This window comes from Carassius gibelio, chromosome A3 (assembly GCF_023724105.1).
Source record: "Carassius gibelio isolate Cgi1373 ecotype wild population from Czech Republic chromosome A3, carGib1.2-hapl.c, whole genome shotgun sequence".
NCBI lineage: Eukaryota > Metazoa > Chordata > Actinopteri > Cypriniformes > Cyprinidae > Carassius > Carassius gibelio.
Window position 1 is genome coordinate 24895852 of NC_068373.1, and position 20679 is coordinate 24916530.

A 20679-nucleotide genomic window follows, 5' to 3' on the forward strand; every position below is an offset into this window, starting at 1 on the left:
TTTTAATACACACATAAAAAACAATTTTTGAGTTTGTAGAACTTATTTCTTAAAAGACCAACTTTAATTGTGAATTTGATTCAACATTTTCCATAAGCTACATAACTGTAAAAACCCCCGTAGATGCTTCCATCAAGCTTTTGAAATTGCAACCTTTATTTCATTTTTTTTTATGCTGAAATGCTGAGATAGGCTTCAGTATTTGGAGCAGAATGGTTAAGTGAAAACTTGGATTTTTACAATTCTCATCCATATATGCAAGACTCCGGCTTTGAAATTCTCTATTTTACTGAGAAAGAACCTTGTCATAACACACTCCTCCTACTGCACTCATTCATCTTTCTGTGCCTGAGGCTCTAAAACAAATCAGCAAGAACAATACCAGTCAGAAATAATAAATGGGGGTAGAAAGCCTTGCTGACTTTGTGTCTGAGTGATTTCATTTCCTAAAACACGAGGTAGGGTGGTAAAGACAAGGCCGGAGAGCAAAAGAGGATTACATTTTATTCTGGTGGGCTTAGTGGTCCAGGACCTCTACCACCAGAGCCCAGTTTCCCTCAGTACAGGGTAGTCAATTATGGAATAAATCTCTTTTTCAACTATGTGTCTTCTCTTTATGTCCTTTCAGCCATGTCTGAGTAAAAACCCATGCCATTTTCTACCCCACTGCTGCATAATTTGCGATACCACTAGCAGTCTGGCAGCATATGGACCCCTGTGTGCAGTCAGCCACTTTTTGAGGATAAGAGTCACTTTTACCACCTCAGCCAATTGACCTTTAATGCTCAATAGTTTTCGGTTGGGTGCTGGGATTAAAGGGAAGCCCCTGTTTTGTTTGTGACTTGCTAAAGGAATATTGTGAATTCAATAAGGGTAAGCGGAGTTGACGCCATTTGTACGTTGTACATTTTTTACAAAAAATAAATAAAAAAATACTACATTTAAAACCTGTTAATTAGTAAACCAAGTTATCTTACCATTTACAGTGACTTTTTAAAATGGTTACATCATGTTTATATTTTACTACAAGTTACTGTCAAATTTAAGGTTTTTGGAAGTAAATACTATAATTTACCGCATTATTTACAGTGAAGTAAAAAGACATTCCCAGAATTTCTTTGCGACACTTCACATGATATGAACATTTTACACAAATATTTTTTCCTTATGACTTATGTCAACTTTACAGTATTTATGTTACAGTTTATATTATTTTGTTGGTTGCACTGTAACCCAGATTTCCATCTTTATAAGTAGAGTATAATGCATGGCCAGCTGTGCATTAAACTATTTTAAAGCTGATAATGATATTTGCAGCACTATATTTTACTTCAAAATAGCAAGGAATATAATGTAGTCTAAGCTATTTTACAGAAAAAAAAAAAGGGGCAGCATTCACAAGACGTTTCTGTGCTTATGAATGTTTGTGTGTGTGCGCGAACGTGCATCAATGAAAGCAACGCATTAATACAGAAATATGATTAAAATTGATAAAACTGACTTGGAACTACCTGTACAGTTTTATTGTATACCTGCCAATCAGAATTGAGTATTCGGACAGAACATTGTATAAGAAAAGAGATATTCCTTTAAGATGCATCCTTGCAAATCACCCTAAATGTTTTTCGTCCACTGTTGGCCCTCGGCTGCCAGAGCAAGATTACATTTGCTAATGTGAACGGAGACATCAATGGGCAATTGTGTGGCTTTCATCAGCCACCTACCGCACAAAGCCTTTAAAGTTGTCTGATTGTTCCTCTGTCTAATGGCTAAATATCAAATGATCGTTGAGGCTGGGCACATTATCTCCTCTGTGAATGCCCTCATCAGCAGAGCTTTTGTGTTCGACCCATCTGAGCTCAGGAGGTGTCTCGGGCTGTGAGAGAGTTGATAAGGCCGTGTGGCCATCTGAATGATAGGATGACAAATATTGTCATCATCCTCAAATGAACTGGCCTTAAAGGTGGATGGGAAGGCGTGCAGGGTTTGGACGGCTGCCTGAATGAGGAATTAAACGGGGGACGTCTGGAGATGTGATGTGAGGGTACTTACTTGAGAGAGCCTTCTCGTAGTTCTTTCCCATGGCGATGAAATTCCGCAAACAGGGATTGAACTGTTCCATGATGGTCTGCAAGAGAAGGAAAGGTTTGTTTATAAGGCAGAACTGCAACATGTGCATTGGGTTATCTGTAGGCCCAAATAAATCCTCACACTAAGGATACACCACATTTTAAAGGCTAACAAATGCCAATAAACCTATGATTATCACCTATGGCCAGTAAGCTAGTATTAAAATTCCATACTATTTTGTCTAAATAAAAGTGAAATAAAATGCTATTACTTTAAAATGCTCCAAGTTAACAAGGCTGGATTATGTGCTCAAAAATATAGTAGAAACACTTATATTGTAAAATACTGATACAGTTTAAAATAACCGTTTTGTATTTGAATATATTTTAAAATGTAAATGTATTCCTTTGCTGCAAAGCTGAATTTTCAGCAGCCATTATTCCGGTTTTCAGCATCTGATGATCCTTCAGAAATCATTCTAAAATGCTGATTTAATAAATAAATAAATTATAAATATAAGGGCTAGGGTTAGAAAAAAAACATTTAAATAACCATTATTGGGCATAGTCTCATCTATACTAATAGAGTCCTCACAAAAAAGAAAAAGAACAAAGCAGGCAATTTGTAATATGGGAGCAATTTGACAGTTTTTACACACACACACACATACATAAACAAACATATACTTTCTTCACAATTAAATTCAATAATGAACTTGTCCCATCCACAGCTTGTTACTAACTACTTGGCTAATTTAGAAAATCCTATCAGCTACACATTAGAGTATCTAGCTTAGTTTACCAAAAAAAATATATAAAATGTATATCTATATATACAAACAACGTCAGCAGATAGCACCTGGGGCTGCTTATTAAAAGGCAACTGATAGCATTTACCACCTGCTGAAAAGACTAGATTATGCATGAATTTCCATGGTGGTTTAGTGCATGCCTTTATCGTTAAGCTGGTTGACCAAGGACAAACATACCAAAGATGCTTCCATTTTCCCTCATGCAAAAACTGTCCACAGCATCATCCCTTGTTCACACCACCGATCATTCCATGTTGTGTTAAACAGTGTGAGATTATTCTTGTGGGAGGGAAGCAGACACTCATTCTAGGGGTGAGCAAAGAGATTTGACATTTTGTTCAGGGCGTTGATGCGGTGTTTAAGAGGATGCAAAGAAGTAAAATAGATAGAAAGTGATTATATGTTAGGAGTTAATGAACATTTTGATCTGAAGTTTGGGGGCTTGTTAAACTGCTTGTATACAGTGCATTTTAAGGAAGGGCTGGGATGTCTGGTGTTTCTGAGAGAGCATCTATGCAGGGAAGGGCAAATTGTCTCGAAGCTCAGTTCCTAGTGCAACCAAAATAAACACTTTATCACCTCACCATGCTGTAATCCTTCAGTGATGCTCACTCGAGCGGGCATCTGTCATAGCACCCTGAGTACCATCCACTTCACCTTCAGGGCTTCCTCCAATTAGAGCAGCCATAGTCTGCCAGGGCCTTAGGGTTAACAAAGACCTGAAGCTGACAGCACAACACCCTGCTTTCTTCCTCCAAAATACACCATAAATTACTACATCCCATACCGCTGCTGTTAACACCTCACAGTGGGCCAATCACCGGTTTGACAAACTGCGTTGCAATGCAATAATTTTCCAAAATTTTATTTATGTGAAAATATGAAGTTTGGAAATGCCTGTTAGGGTTGGAGCTAAACTCTGCAGGACACGGAGACAAAGAGAAAAATACTGTAGCAGGCAGATCACTCACTGTTAATGATGCACAAACTATTGGAAGAAAATACCAAATACTGATTTGGGGGTTTAGATGAACAAGTTTCTGAGGTTGAATTGACACTTCAAAAAAAAAGTTTATAATTAGATGGTATTTTCTTTTCATCTAGTCTCTGTAGCAGTGTTTCAGTTTAGCGCTGCTTTTGTTTTAGAGCTATAACAAAAATACTGTGATATTTTTGCTTAATACAATCAAAATCCAATACCGGCCCATGCCTACCTCACATGATCCCTCCATAAACAACTCAAAAAAAAGTCCAAATCAAAATTTTCACAGTAAACATTACTAACTCTCAAACTCAACCCCTTTTACTGGCACCAAATTTGGCTCCAACTTGTCTCAACACACCTAGTTTGCCTAGTAAGACCTTGATTAACTGGTTCAGGTGTGTTTAATAAGGGTTGGAGCTAAACTCTGCAGGACACGGCCCTCCAGGACTAAGTTCAGGCTGTGTTTACATTTGGCATTAACATGCAACCTACCTATGTGTATCTGGATGTTGTCCACATACACATTGAAAAGACAAGTGTAAACGCACTTCTGATTAGAATGTTATCAGATCAGTGTATCCTGCTCCAGAGATAGTCAAGGATGCATTGTGACCAGTTCTCAGTGTAATGTTAAAGGCGGGGTGAAATGCTTGCTTTCACTCAATATCCTGTTAATCTAGAGTACCTATAGAGTAGTACTGCATCCTTCATAACTCCAAAAAGTCTTTAGTTTTATTATAATTTATAAGAGAAAGATAGTCTGTACCGATTTTTCCCGGAAAAACACGAGCGCCTGGAGGCGTGACGTGTGGGCGGAGCTAAAGAATCACGAGCGCCAGTAGGCTTTTGCGTTGAGAGCGTTTGGAAGCTGTGACTTTACCGTGAGGAAAAAACATCCAAAACAAACCATGGCTAACAGTCAGATTCAGCCGTTTATTTATGATCCAGAATCAGATCCAGAGGCTGAAATTTAACAAGAGCAGCATCAGCAACAACGTCTCTATGTGGTATGTATTGAAACTGTATATATTTGCTTAGCGGTTTTGGAAAATGAGTTAAAGTTCCACTTTATGTCGTCTTTTTTTTTTATTTAATTTTTTTTAAGCTGTACATGTGGAAAGTGCAGTTTGATGACAACATCGCATGTTGTTTACTTGATGTGCTTACGCGCCGATTGCTAAGTTAACAACACAGAGATATTTGAAGCAGTTTTACTCACCCCCTGAGGTTCCAACACACGATCGTGACCCTTTTTCGTTGGGACTGCATTATCCTTAAGAAATAAACGATATGCAAATCCGGCGTCAAACTGGGCCTTGTTTGTAAAACAAGCATCTTCGAAATGCAGGGAACAAACAAAAACACTTGCACAACTCCGTTGATGCTCTGTAAAAATAAACTCCATCCACTGGTCCCTTAATGCTGTTTTTTTTGTTGTAATCTGTGCAGGGTTGTCTAGCCCTGGCAACCAAAAACACACTTCTTTTGTGACATTTTGCTCTCACCCTGGTCAGTGAATGTCTCGACTCTGCTCTGCTATACGGGAGCGCGCGCTCTTCCGGCAGAAATTCCGCTCCATCTAACTTCACACAGACCCATACTTTTTGGAGTATTTTTGGAACAAAAATACTTCTTCAAACGTACAACTTAATTTTTGAAACTTTGTCCATGTTTAGCATAGGAATCCAACTCTTTAACAGTGTAAAAAAACTCCGTATGCATGAAATAGCATTTCACCCCCCCTTTAAAAGCGATCTACCCATCGTGTCTGCATTCAAAAGGTCAAACGAAATGCAAAACCCCACCCCCTCTCTTGCGAACTGTGTGGAGCGGTAATGAGACTCCTACACTTATCTTTTCATTTCAGGTTGACTTTGCACTAGTGTTGTCAAGATACCAAAATTATGGGACATGAGCGTGTTTGTTTTTGGTTCTTCCAAATATCAACAGTGTTTGGCAAAATTTGCTTAGTGCACCTTTAATGGAACCATTAGCATTTGGTGATTTAAGTATTAGGAACCAAGTGGCACCCAACAGAGTAGTTACCACATAAGCTGTAGCTAACTTTGTCCCAATTTGATTAAGACATAGTGCAACCCAGGATTAAGCATTTTTGAGCATTTTAGGCAGGGTAGATGCTTTTCAATCAGTCAAGATACATAGATGAGCCAAATACAGACTGGAACATGTCAACAGACGGAGAAATACCAGGTCAAAAACGCTCTCAGTTGCTTGGACTGAAAGGCATATTTGGGCTGACTTTATCTAGCAAATTTGGGTCAGGTATTAATAGCTATCAAACTACTTGAGGACTAGTTTGACAAATATTTCACTCAAAATTCACCTATCAATCCTTCAAAATTGTCAATGTCTTCCACAAATTCTGAGAGAAATACGAGTTAGGGAATCTCTCTTAGAGCGACAAGAAGACCTGTTCCCCAGGCTTCATTGACTTGACGTCACAGGTCACCTTCTCGCTCCTGCCACACTCTCTGGGCAGCTCTAAAAGTGGGTCTGCACCTGATGGAGAATAAGATGGAGAGTGGGCAGCAGTGCCTCAGCAAAATCAGTCACCCCAGGAGCTCCATTAGATGGAAAGAAGAAAGAGACAGAGACACAGCGAGTGAAGAAAAAAGACAATCAAAATATTAGCAAGGATTTTGTTTGGGCTTCATGTGTCTTATGTCAGTTTGCAGGCTTTGGCACAACAACAAGACAAGGTATGAAATGAGATGATATGTGGAGAGCTCATATTGACACGGAGTACAGTTCTCTTCTCTAAAGGATGAAAGACCGCTCTCCATTTCCAAGGGATTTGAAAAAAAATCTTTCTTTACCTACACTCTGACTCTTTCCCTCTCCATCCCTATTCCCTTGGTGACTTCTTTATAATCCCATGTCAGCAACTCATTAAAAAGATCTCATCAACAGCATCCTCATAACACGTGAGGGCAAAAAAAATAAAAATAAAAAAAAAGAGGAAGAGAAAGATAAGGTACAATGAGGAGAGGTAGAGATGTGAAGAGCCTGGCGCTACATGTGGGTGGTTTACATAACGGTTAGGCGAGACCAGGACATGGCACTCCAGCAATAAAGAGCAAAACTGGGCGATACTAATGTAGGAATGATAGAACAGTACTGAAGTGGGCTCCAAAACCTAGTGAGCGGCCTATCCAGGTGACATTTTAAGGCATCTGGACGGCATTTTAAGGCATGTCGCAAAACTGGCTTCAATGAAGCTGGAAGCATTGCATGCATCTTTCGCAGGGAAGGCAATCCCAGGATGCTACATTAACCCAAATAATCTGTTTAGACGGCTCAATAAAACTGAAAAGCATTCATGTAAACAACTTAGCTTGTGCATGCCCTGCAGCATTGCTCAGAATACATGTAAAGTTACAATTTAAAGTGATCTATTTTATCTAAAATGTGTGTGCAATGTATTTATATGTGTATTGGAGTACATTAGTTTAGCAATACATTAACGTCAAACAATAATCTAATCAATACTGTGCTTCTGGTGTGCTTTTAGGAACACTTATTTTTGTCAATGTACCGAGTTCCACATCAGCCACTTCTAATTTGTCATTTCAGGTAAAATGCAGTCTATAAGGACATCTGTCTATGTAAGCAGCAGACTGCAAGACAGCTCACAGCAGCAGAGCTGTAGTCAGCAGTCCACTGCTTACAAAAATTAGACGGTGTAACTCTCAAACACCATTCATCACTGAAAAACTAAGCAATTTGCATCTTCTGCTAATGCTAGTGTCACGTAAGCTAGGTGTAATTAGTTTGGTGTAATGCTAGCACCTTGAACTCATGAATCACAAGTGAGGTCAGATGGAGTGGGCGGGGCTTGGGTGGTTTCTTTTCTAAATTCTGTCAGTGTGGCTAATTTTATCATCCCAGTCCTCGTGTGCTACATCTGCCAGCCTAATTGCAAGAGCTAATTGGAATATGAGGACAGCATACACTTTGTCTGAGAGCTTGGCTATTTCCTGACTCTCTGTATGGGGGACGTGTGCAACACCTTTACTTTAGTGACAAGACAAGAAAGCGACAGCAAAAACAGTGGAACAAAATATGGTTAATATTGCAAATGTATACAGTTAAAGTTGGTATTGAGCTTTGAGGTGTATGAGGTGTCAAAATTCAGCCAAGCAAGTAAAATACAGATATTTTATTTCCCCACAATGCTAGCGGTGCAACTACTACTGTGAAAAAATAAAACGTTGCGACATTAACTTTCATCTTTGCCATATTCATGTTTTTCTAGTGAGCCTATAGGTTGTTCTATTTAGGTTTAGGTTGAGTCAAAATATCTACAACAGTTGGCTGTTTAAACTGCCTTTGAGCCTTTTATCTTGTGTGTCAATTAAATACGCCATAAGGAAATTGGTATTCCATTTAAATTTTGATTGGTGTACAATCAAAAAAATAGCAATGATGCCTTTATAAGCAATTTATGAGTAACCACTTTTTGGCTCATATGATAATTGCCATTTCATCAGTGGATTGTATGTGAATCCTTGGGCCATCATTTTGTTGTAATATTCTCAAAGACCCTTCCTGTCATCATCAAGAAGTGGAAAAAAACAGAAATATGAAACTACACCCAACGCGTTCATTTATTTCCAAACAAAGCCATATCATGCACTACCTCCAGATTCAAACCTACAAACCTTTTGATTCCCAACCAAGGCAACCATTGCTCATGCCACCCAGCATTTATGGTACTGTTGGGAACCCAATGTTGATTTTAATACCTGGCATTAGCACTGACAAGCTAGAAATAAAAGAAATAAAGTATTAGCAATAAAAGGCTAAGGAAAAATGTTCCCTAAGCACACTCCGAGAAGCGTTTGAGAGGAAACAGGGCCAGGAGGAGAGACAAGATATTATTACAGATGTGAGTTACTTCTTCTTGGGGCCCTGATCATGTGGTCTAGCTGTATTTTATGGTTATGGCCAAATGATCATACATGATTACCCCTAACATAAATCTAACTAGTTTGAAGCAAAACTAGTTTTGGTATCAAAAAGTAACTGAAAACAGATTTACAGTAAGAAGAGTTTGGGTTCACTAAGGGGCTGATCACATAGGAACTGTTCCTATCTTCCATCTGTGCAGTTTAAAATAGTAAGCTTAATAAAAATGTGTTTTACGCTAAGGATAATTTCTGTAACAACAAAAATGGCTGGTATGCTACTTTTTAAATACCAGCAATGTGTTTGTTTGTTTTTTTGTGTGTGGGGCTTAATATATGATTGACACTAAATAAAAGGTTCAGAATCGTGGCTGCGCGATAAATCACGTGAGATATTTAAGACACCTGTCTTAATCACATCAAGGGGCCAAAAAGAGCAGGATCATCTGTTACCCTCTCTGTTTCTGGGCAGGCTTATTTTCAATATGCAATACAGATCTAGTCTCTGTTTGGATCCCTAATTCAGGATCAACAACCACAAATCCTGCTAAACATAAGCCGGCCAATATAGTTCCCAGCTGGTTTTACTTCAAACAAGTTTTTATATCGGAAATCATGTGGTGACCAAACAGACATTCCAAAAAACATTCTAAAAAACAAACATTAATATTACCAAGAACTGCACTGGCCCACCAATATGTTAAATTGTTAATAACACAACAAAAATCAGTGCAGTTTTCTTTCTTCGGATGACATATTTCCATTCGAGAGTGCAGGCAAAGCATGAATCACTCATCAGTTAAAGAACAACCACAGAAAAAAAAAAAACACACTATCATGCTAAACCACTAAATAGCAGAAGGATCCTTAAAGACCCCCTGATTATCTGAAGGAATTTCCCGAATGCACTTCATGAGAAGCACCACTGGGCTGACCACACTACAGAGCTGTTGGAGTCAAGCCAACGCGTGTTCAGACACATGAGACGATAAGAAACTTACATTCTGCATTATATTCAGTGTATAACAAACATTTGACTATCTGAGCAACTGGAATAAAAATAAAATATTTTTTCTTGTAAGGAATAAGGGATAAGGAAAGAAAATTCGAAATTAAAAGCTGTTTAAGGATGTAAAGAACAGCTTGACTAATTCTGAATGTGTAGTTTTCACCATTAACACTGAACGATTAGTTTCCGTCCCCTAATTTCACTGGTCCAGCAGTGCTTCAATAGCAATGACATTTAGCCCAATACCCATTTACACGTAGTCCACTGAGACTTTTCACTGTTTGTTGGTGGCATTTCAGACCAGTATGTGAGTGGTTCTGAGTTTAGGTCAAGGCATCATGTTTTCTCTTGCTCCACGGTCACAGAGCTATTGCTTGTGTAATTTTGCAAAAAGAAGAGAATGAAAGCCTGTTGAGGCAGTCTACAACAAAAAGCTCAGACGATCGATACTGTGCCATAATTGGTTGCAATAACGGTGTATCTAGATTCAATTAGCCCAATTAAATGAAGCTGGTCTGAGAGAGACAGTGGCATCTCTAGCTGGACACATTGGTCTTTGCTTCAGAATGTGGGTGATGCTGTTAGACAGCGCTTTCAACACATAACCTCCTGAACCCTGTGACAACACTTCATATTCCTGCAGCTCACTGACGGTTTCCATGGGAACATCTGCAAATGTGTCTTCCTCTACACGCTAATCGATTTAAATTTGAGAACTTAATTAGGAGTGGACTAAGTGTCTCCTGATCATTAAAGGAAGACTGCACTTTTATTGAAAATAGGCTCATTTTCCAACTGCCCTAGATTTAAACAGAAGAGTTCACCGTTTCTGAATCCATTCAGCCGATCTCCGGGTCTGGCTTTAGCACTGTTAGCTTAGCTTAGCATAGATCATTGAATTGGATTAGACCGTTAAGCATCTCGCTCAAAAATGACCAAAGAGTTTCGGTATTTTTCCTATTTAAAACTCGACTCTTCTGCAATTACATTGTGTACAAATACCGGCGGGAAATGAAGAGTGATTGTGATTTTCTGGGCCAGTACCACTAGGAACTATGCTTTCATTCTGTTGTGATAATCAAGGAACTTTGATTTTACACAGCACCTGAAAATAGTTTGTGTAATTGCAGAAATGGAGTTGCTGGGGACTATTTTCAGGTGCTGCGTAATAAAACTGTTTTTGACATTATCGTTAAAGGTCCCATGACGTGGATTATTTTCTTTTTTTTAAAAGCTTTTTTAAAATGTTTCCTGAGGTGTATTTCTATTGTTAATATGAATTTTACATTTAAAATTTAGAAATAAAAGGCATTTTTATATCCTGATATTAGTCCTATGGCTTGAATGCTCTGTTTGAAGGGGCGTGTCTGCTGTGAGACTCAAAGTAAACGATAACTGTTGTGATTGGCTGACACCTTTGCATTCGAAATGCGTATTACTTGTGGAACACTTCTCAAATACTTTTACTATGTTTTTTTTTTTTTTTTTTACTATCACAGCTGTCGATATTATTGAATCATGGAAGTGTTGATTACAGCATAATTTTTTAGATCTTTTCCCATCACACGAATCACTGCAGTGATGAGCATTGAGTAGCAGAGTCTGTTTATCGCGTGAATGTAGTGTTCTCGTCATTGCAACATTTTTTTCTCACAAAATGCTTTCACCACAACTAACAGCAAACACAATAATCGACATGAATACAGTAAGAGCTTCATTGTGCAGCATAACAGCGTCATTCATTATAACGGCAGTTTGGGCAAATGTGCAGATATACTCGCGATGTGTGATTGACAGATTTTTCTCAAAGGCAGAGCAAGACACCCAGAGCTTGGTTTACACCTATTGAAATTCCTAGCCACTGGGGGACCATATACAGGCTGTTGAAACTCATATTAATGTTAAAAAAAACTCATAAAATTTTCATGTCATGGGACCTTTAAGTGTCCGTTAAGAGTGATGCAAAATATAATTTGAAATCCGATTTGAGCAGTCAGAGCTTCCAGACTGAGACGTACAAATCTGATTCAAATCACATTTCAAACCCCCACCATATATGGTTTCTATAAGATTTGGAAAAACACCCTTCTAAACCTATTTAAAAGCAAATACACTACAGTTTAAAAGTCTGGGGTCAGTAAGACTTTAGTATTTTGTATAATTTTCACACAGGACACATAAAAATGACCAAAAGTAAAAAATAAATAAATAAATAAAAAACCATTCTTGATATCACAAAGCATTATTATTTTAAATAAATGCAGTTCTTTTGGAAAAGCATTTCTATTAATCAAGAAAAAAAAACTGAATATAAAAAGAAATGTTTCTTTACTGGCAAATCATCATATTAGGATGATTTCTGAATGATAATATTTTCCACCACAGGAATAAATTCTATTTACAAATATTAAAACAGAAAACAATTATTTTAAATTGTAATAGTTTTCACAATATTCCTGTATTTTTGATCAAACAAATGCAGCGTTTGTGAGCAAGAGAGACCCTAAACCTTTAAATGGCAATGTACATCGAGATTTGCACATGTATAAGATATATATCTATATATAGTATATATCTCCAATAATATCAAAAAGGTAAACATTGAGGTATAATTGCTCAGCCCGAGTTTGTTCACACACTTCACACTATAAGTGACTAACAGCATCCTCCTCCTTCAGAAACAGGAAGACATCCTTCACTTTCATCTGCAGAACACAAGAGCAGACTGTTCACAAGAGAGTCCTTCTTGAGTTCCCGAGGTTAAAGTTGACCTCTACAGAGAGATCTAATTCAGTGTGCCCTATTTGTCACAGCTGGATTGACCCCTGTGACCCAGACATAATGAAAAAGTGTTCCTATAGGAAAAAGTTCAAGGCCATTCGCTCCATTACGGTCAAGCAGTAAAAAGGTTAGAAATAAATGCAGCATTACTCTGTGCTAATCCCATTCTGTATGTCTATGTGCATGTAAGCAACCGCTGGTAAATTACTGCTAGAATCAAAAGCAGAGGAGGTTCCTTTCCCCCGACTCTATGACCTGCCGCCCACACCTCCTCCTAAATAATTACAGGCCCACATATCCACACAGCAATTACAGACCATTTCCACAAGGACCGGGAAGCTCTCTTTCTCACCTACACTCCTCCTCCCAATTCTTGCTCCCACATTCATCTGTTCTTTCAAAGGCCAGTCTCGAGATCTCATTCCCTTTTTCATTTTTATATAACTTTCTACTTACTTGGGACTTTCTTCAACTATGGGAACCTATCACCTGGGGGTTGATTTTATTTAAACTAACAGATTACAGTTTTTTTTTTTTTTTGGTAAATGAAGGTAACATGAAACCTTGCCATGTCTCAATCACTTCTACTTTTGAAATTTACTTACACTACTATTCAAATGTTTAGGGTTAGAAAGATTTATCTATTTGGTCCCTATGAACAGTCTCTTACCAGGGCTGCATTTATTTGACCAAAACTAAAGTAAAACCAATAAAACGGTTTTAAATTTAGTGTAATTTAATCCGGTGTTGAACTTTCCTTTTATTATCAATGTAGAAATCAGTTGTGCTGCTTAAGATTTCTGTGTAAACCGCAATTCATTTTTATTTTTCAGGATTTTCTGATGAATAGGAAAAAAAAAACTGCCTTTGTCTTTAATGTCACGTTTGGTCAATTTAATGCATCCTTTATTTAAAGAATATATAATCAAACTTTTGATTAATTTACATATTTTATTGTCCCTTCTTCCGGATCCTGGATTTCAATACTGCCATTTTATTCCAAAAAGTGAGGTGAGAAGTGGTGGAAATGACATTCGTTCTTGACAGTTCAGGTGGGAAAAAAAATGGCAAAAGTGACAGAATTCATCAGTGATGGAGATACTGTATATACCCTGTTAACTGACAAAAACTATACTAAAGTCCAAAGTGGCAAATTGAAAAACACTCAATTAATGAATATGCAAAAACAAAGTTATCCCACGCTCCATATGCATGAAGCATTCGTCTTAGCATCATCAGGTTTAATGTGTTGAATCATTATGCAATAAATCCAAAGTGCGTTGTTGCTAATGGTAAAAAAGGTGTGTATTTTGTGAACGCTCGGCAACATTACTTGCAAGCTCTGAGTATTAGAGATAGAGAGCTCTTTGAAGAGAGAGCTCAGACAATAAGATGTGGCAACGGCTCAGAGCCATCCACCCCCGGACCGAGAGGAGAGTGGGTGTGCGGAGTGAATCCATCTCTTATAAAACCAATTCCCTTTCAAATGACTGTCGGGAAACCTATGATAAAAGTAATCTCTTGAGGCCTAGGGACTTCTGACATTGCAGCAAAAGCTACATCTTTGTCGAGATCACAAAGGCGACTGCTCAAAGTTGTTTTACACTTATTAAATATATCACAAGGGATTGTAAGGTCAAGAGATCCATTAACTTGGTGTCAGAGAAATGACTGTAAACTTATTGATTGTTTCAAAAGGGCTGTGAGAATTTCATAGGAATCGCAAATAAATGTAATCCTTTCATCATTATTTACTCACCCTTATGTTGTTTCAAACTCAAAAGATGTTCTTTTATTAAATGGAACACAAAGATAATTTTTAAGAATCTCTAAGCAACTCTTTTTTCCCCATACACACATAGTGACCATCTGTTAAACTCCAAAAATCCTAAAAAAGGCACAACAACATAGCCAAAACAATCAGACCATATTCTGCTTCACAAGGGGAAAAAAACAGCATAGTTTGGAGGGTAATTAATGGGAAATGCATTATAACTTTTTTTTTTAAGGTCTAGTCAAAACGTATTGGAATTAAATTGGTGTTCCTCAAAAAAAGCTTTTGAAAGCTTCAGAAGGCTTGCAATATAGCTAATGGGTTATATGGACTACTTTTATAATACTTTTCTAGAGGTTTTTTTTAGCTTTAAAGCAGTTTGAAAAAGCTGCTTAACTTCTCATTTTGTGTTCTAAAGACAGAAGAACATTAAATTGGTTTTAAATGACACGAGGGTGAGTACATGATGATAGGATTTTCTTTTTAGGTGAACTATCCCTCTAAGAATTAGAAAAACTGATCTAAAATGGCTAATCTATTAGATCATTAGCCCCATTACATGAACATGAACTTTGTGTTAATGATGAATATAACCAAATACATGCCCTCAATATCTGCTTCTATCTGCGGTCTGTGAATCTCACAAACATTCTGTAGCATGTTGTTGCTAAGAAACCACCTGTTCAGATTTCTACATGAAAAATATTTTCTCTGACTTCCTCTGAAAAAAAAAAAAAAAAGGAAGAAGAAATAATAATAGTTTGCTCCTGGTGAATGAGTCCCTGAACAAGTGAAATGTCACACCTGTTGGGTATGACGCTTTATCAAACGGGAACGTAATATGGATATTGTAACCGAAACCGTTGCTTGTTATTTCCATTCTCCAATATCAGTCATGGCATGTAGGAAAAACAACAACAACAACAACAAAAGACACACCTATACGTTTCCCCTGGGATTGTGAACATGGTAACCATGTTTACTTCACTCCAAGTTGACTATTTGGGAGAGGTGGTAGAGACACTCCTATGGTATTGTTTCACCTGTAGACAAGATGAAACATGTCCTACTGCATCACATGTCTCTCCCTACAACCGGATCATCACCACTGGAGGAGATTCTAATCAATTACTATACATTCAAAGTAGCGGTCGACCGATATATCGGCCAATATTTGGAATTTTTTTTATATCGGTAGATAAGTTTTTCTGCTTGGTTGATGTGTTCGAGGCGGTTTTATTTTGTTGGTGCACCTGACTTTTATTTTGACAGAATTGAGAGCGGCAGCACCTGAGTGTGCATAGTGCTCACACTCTTGTTCGTCGTCGTTAACTGTCAAATACGGATAGAAATCTGTCTAATAATCAGATAGAACGGTTAAAGGAATTAATGTATACAAAGTATTATAACAATATATTTTATATTAGGCCTATTAGTAATAAAAAGTCAAACATTATAATACAGTGGTTTTCAACCTGTGGTCCGCGGCCCACTAGGTGGGCCGCCAATTATTTTCTGTTCATTTCCAGTCCAGTCTAGGGCTGTGCGATTAAAAGAAAACGTCCTAAAATCACGATTTGAGCGTGCGCATATGCCTAACTCCAGGTTCACACACTGTCTGTGATGCGCCTTTTTTTCTGAGCCAATGTTGACGGATCAGAGCGTTCTCACTGCGGTAAAAGGCTAGTAATAAAAACGTGCGAAAATAATTCATGTCTAACACATGAGCATAGAGTGAATTTGTTAGTGAACAGGATGCAGTTTAAGTGAGAGGAGACACGTTTTAAGTGTGCACACTCTCTCCTCGCAAAGCAGCGTGTATCTGAGCAAGCACGACCGGTTTTGTGACAGAGCAAAGGAAATCTGCTGAGAACAGAGAGATTCGCACTCGTGCATTATTTTAATGTGCTTTCGCGTTATATTTATGCGCTCTCACTGCTGACCGCATACACATACTGTATACACACTGCAAACACCTGAGGCACCGCTACAATTAATGAGCTCTATGAACAATGCATGGCAAAAAAGAAAAAAAAGTCCCTGTATACAGGATTTTTTATTTATTTATTTATTTTTTGCCAAAAGTCTATAAATTTTTTTACATCTTCACTATAGTGATAATTTTGACTTATGTCTGTTCTAGAGATGTTACAACTTTTTGATAAAGCTCTGATTGGTTTTCTTTTGGAAATATGTTTCAAATTAATCCAGAATTCATTTATGACTGTAAAAGCACAATTGCAAAATTTTTTTTTTTGTCCATATCGCACAGCCCTAGTTTATTCAATAAATATAGCTTAAAATCTAGCTTCTAAATGCTAAGTTATTAACCCAACAATAGCGGGGTCAGTTAATTTTTTTGAAGTGGGCCGCGCAAACATATGTGTTTGGTTGTGTGGGCCGCGAGTTGAAAAAGGTTGGGAACCACTGTTATAATACTTTCTTGTTTGCTTTCAGCATTAAGCAATACGCAGTTATATAATTTGAACAAATCTTTGAATGACAAATGAACATTTAATTTCACAAACCTTGCAAACTCAGTTGCATCCAGCTGTGAAATCTTGTGAAGTGTGTATGTGTATCCAGCATGATCGTGTGTTCTCTACGTGATGGTCAGTCCGTGTGAAATGAATGCTTTAAACTTTAAACTCCTGATTTCAAATTATGCTGCGCTTTATGCATTTGCCCACTGCCAGATTCATGTCATTTTCACTGTGTGCTAAATGTAAAATGAGGGTTCCCCTGGCTTTATTTGAAAAATATGTTTGCCAATGCACAAAACTTCCCAGAATACTGAGTGCCCTGTTGGTTACAGTGTTTACTTATATATATATATATATATATATATATATATATTATAATTGCATTAAATATTTATCTATTTGCCATCTAAAGTCTATGTTTCTTTTACACATTTATTTTCTAATCCATTGACAAATGATTTCAAATTTCTTAAATATTAGTAATAATAATTAAATTAATTATATCAGCTTTATATCAGCTTTATATCGGCTAACCCCCCCCCCCCAAAATATCGGCATCGGCTGTCAAAAAACACCTTTCGGCCGACCACTAGCTTAAAGTAATAGTAACCCTTCTTAGTCTTCATACATTAGCCTACACCAATGTGTGAAGAAAAATTATTTAGTCAAGAAATCTCAATATCATCAAGACTGTGTTCGAAGGAAGGAAGGAAGGAACAGACAGAGTGAATGAACGAACAAACAAATGAACGAGAGACAGAAAGACAGACAGACATGACAGAGTGACATCAAGTTAAGCATGTCGTTAGAGGGCGGAGCTTTGGAGAGAGGGTGTGTGGTTGAAGTTAGCAAAATGGCAGTTAGCAAAATGCTTCAAGCACCTTCAATGGCACCGCCACAGTAATGCCTGTGATTTATGTTTTGCCTGGGAATCAAAGCCACAATTTTGCCCTACATATTTAAAGATAACTCTTGAGCTAAATCCCTAAGCACTGAGATTTGTCACTACCTCAGTGATGCAAGAACACACGCAAATCCAACCACATGCTAACAATGAGCATGTGCATTAGCTTACAGAATGAGTCTGGCCTTACACTGCACCTAAGTGGCTTGACCTCAGCTCACCCACATTCACAGGTGACCGGACAGCAGTTATGTCACTCTCCTGCTGGCAAAGGTCTGGTCAGGCCTGCCGCTGGTACTCGCCTGGAGGCTGATGGGATTAGAGAGATCCGGCTGAGCTTGGCACTGTCTGGATGACTAGGCCCCGGCGCTGAGAGTCTGAGCGTCTGAGGGCCAGCTGTGACTCACAGGTGAGGCTTGTTTTAAAACCATGGCAACTCCAGCGGGATCACAGCCATTGCTCGCAGGTAGGGAGTGGTTTGCTCGCAGAGTTGAGTAACAATCTCACACACACACACTTGTGCACACATACGCCCTGGTACACCCATATGTTTAGTCACAGAGCATGTTCTGGCTTTCCTGTGACACTTCAGCAGATGTTTAACATCCCACCACTGATGTTTACCTCGCTTATCTTTCCCGCTCTTTCTCTCTCACACAGAACTCTCATCAATACTGTTCCTCTTTTGAACTCAATCTATGTTCTTTAGCTGGCCGATTTAACAAGCTATCCGAGTAGTGGGTGGATTTGGACGAATGATCCAGCCCTCGAAGACGCCAACAGTGAATTGGCACGCAACGATTCTCTGTTAAACGACCGGCAGATCCAATAGACAGCTAGTGGACTAATTCAAAGCCCTCCCGTGAGGACTAACCCACTTTGGGTTTATGAAATGAAAATCTACAGACTGACATAGTAAACTAGAATTTAAATATTTGTCAGAACAATGAAAATATCATGCGAATTGTGCCAAATGCTAGTTCTCATAGTTAGTTTTCCATTGCTTTAAGAGTAACACCCCAGTTTGTCCTTGATGTTTCTTTGTCCTCATTTTAGGTGTTGGACTTCAGGTGGCCTATTTAACAGGCTTATGTATCTGATGAGAGCCGTAATCCTACTGGTGTGGTATTTACTTTTTTTTTTAATTTACAGAACATAAACTGCAGCAGAAACCCACTGGGAATCTACTGAAACACTGACGACGAGACACACATTGACTGAACCTGTTGCAACACAAACCAACACGTCCCCTCCTCCCTAAACCACCTATGCTGGAATGCCTGACGGAGCCCATGCCAAGAAACATAGCAACCCATACAGGTTTATGGGAAACAACAAGCCTCAAAATATAATATAAATAAATAAAAATAATAATATGACCAAATACTAGTCATTTATATTAAAGAAAATATTCATAATATTTCGTTTTTATTGTTGCTGTAAAATGTATGAATTTTACAGAAATGTTATGTACTTAATTGTAATTTACACGTAAATAACATATATGCATTTTGTGTGTGTGTATATATCTTAGACAAAAAACATACTTAAAAGTAATTCAAATCAGGTCTACATATCGGTTATCAGACATTTCCACAATCTTTATACCAAATCAGTCATAAAAAGTAGCTAATAATGGCAATCTGGTAGTTAACTGTTTTGTGCAAACTAGTTAGTGCACTTATTTACTATTTTAACCTAGACATAACTGCAAATACATTATATACTTTTGTGACCACTTAGTTTACAAGCTTAGCTTAAATATGATGGCGTTGCAAATTAAATAAATAAGAGAAAATACTCAAATACAGTGGTGCATATTAAATACCTTTTTGTATCAGTTAAATTATTTAGTATTTCTTTAAAACAAAATCTGTATCATATTGGTCTAAAGCAATTATGTAGATCTCTAATTGATAGATAGATAGATAGATAAGTGTGATAAGTGACCGAGTGAGTGACTCTGTGTGTGTGTGTGTGTGCGCGCGCGCGCGCGCTCTTATCGTGGCAGATAAGTAAAAAACAATGCAAATCACTTCAGTTCTCACTCCTGCGCTTCATTTAAATGACATGAGCAAACACAAACGAGAAACTTGATCTCCCATCAAGTTCATTAACGATTATAATTTTACACGTAAATCCACTCAAGAGAATCATCCTATGCAGTATAACGAACAACGACGATAACTCCTATCTAAAGCATGCACTTTTCGTTACTCAAGTCTTATTAGATCAACACCTGCGATCAGTAAGTTGTTCCATCAGTTGTATCAATGCACTTTACCTTATAGACATTTTCCGTAATGCGGTGGACCTCGTCGGTGCGAGACATTGTGAAGTCTTCAGTTAAAACCATAAACGGCGTTTTGCTGAACGTGATGTTATCCGAACAGTTCGACTGTGTGATGAGGCTCAGCTGGAGATCCGCGCTCTGATCCACAGGCGTCTGATCTCAGCTCAACAGAACCGAGCGGAGGAATTGGAATAGAGGAGGGGCTTACAAATGACCACCGCCCCGTGTTCTAACTCGCTCTGTGGGGGGCGTGGCTACGTTCAGCCTGCGCACGCCTCCTGCCGGTCGTCAGTTGTCTAACAGCCACTGGACATGCATCTTCAATGTTTTTTATTTTTTTTTGTTTTATGTATCAGGTTTAGCAACGTTATATGTAAGAAACGGCAAACAAAGGCTAATTTCCAGGTTTTCTTTTTTTTAATTTCAGTATTAAACACACACACACACACACACACACACACACACACACACACACACACACACGAGCAGAATCTACATTAATCACAAACTCGGTCATCGGAAGACGACTGGTAGTTGTGCATGTCAGCACAGATTTATTTCCTCTCAACTAGTGATATGAAGAGCCCCCTGCTGCTGATGACATGCTAACACACATCTGCAAGAGCAACGAAAACGAAATG

The 20679-nt window shown here is 38.1% G+C and overlaps 1 protein-coding gene across 4 annotated transcripts in view; it reads right to left on the reverse strand.

Annotated features, from left to right (window-relative positions):
* LOC127953248 (brain-specific angiogenesis inhibitor 1-associated protein 2) overlaps window positions 1–20227 on the reverse strand; it is a 71828-nt gene extending 51601 nt beyond the window's left edge. For 3 of the 4 annotated variants that reach the window (XM_052552256.1, XM_052552269.1, XM_052552265.1), the window contains exons 1-2: window positions 20030–20227; window positions 2053–2128 (exon numbers count right to left, since the gene is read on the reverse strand). In XM_052552256.1, the coding sequence (XP_052408216.1) occupies window positions 2053–2128; window positions 20030–20101 (148 nt within the window). In that variant the 5' untranslated portion in view covers window positions 20102–20227. The remainder of the gene's footprint in view (window positions 1–2052; window positions 2129–20029) is intronic. The other variant, XM_052552278.1, reaches the window with a different exon arrangement.
* Window positions 20228–20679: the final 452 nt, after the last annotated feature.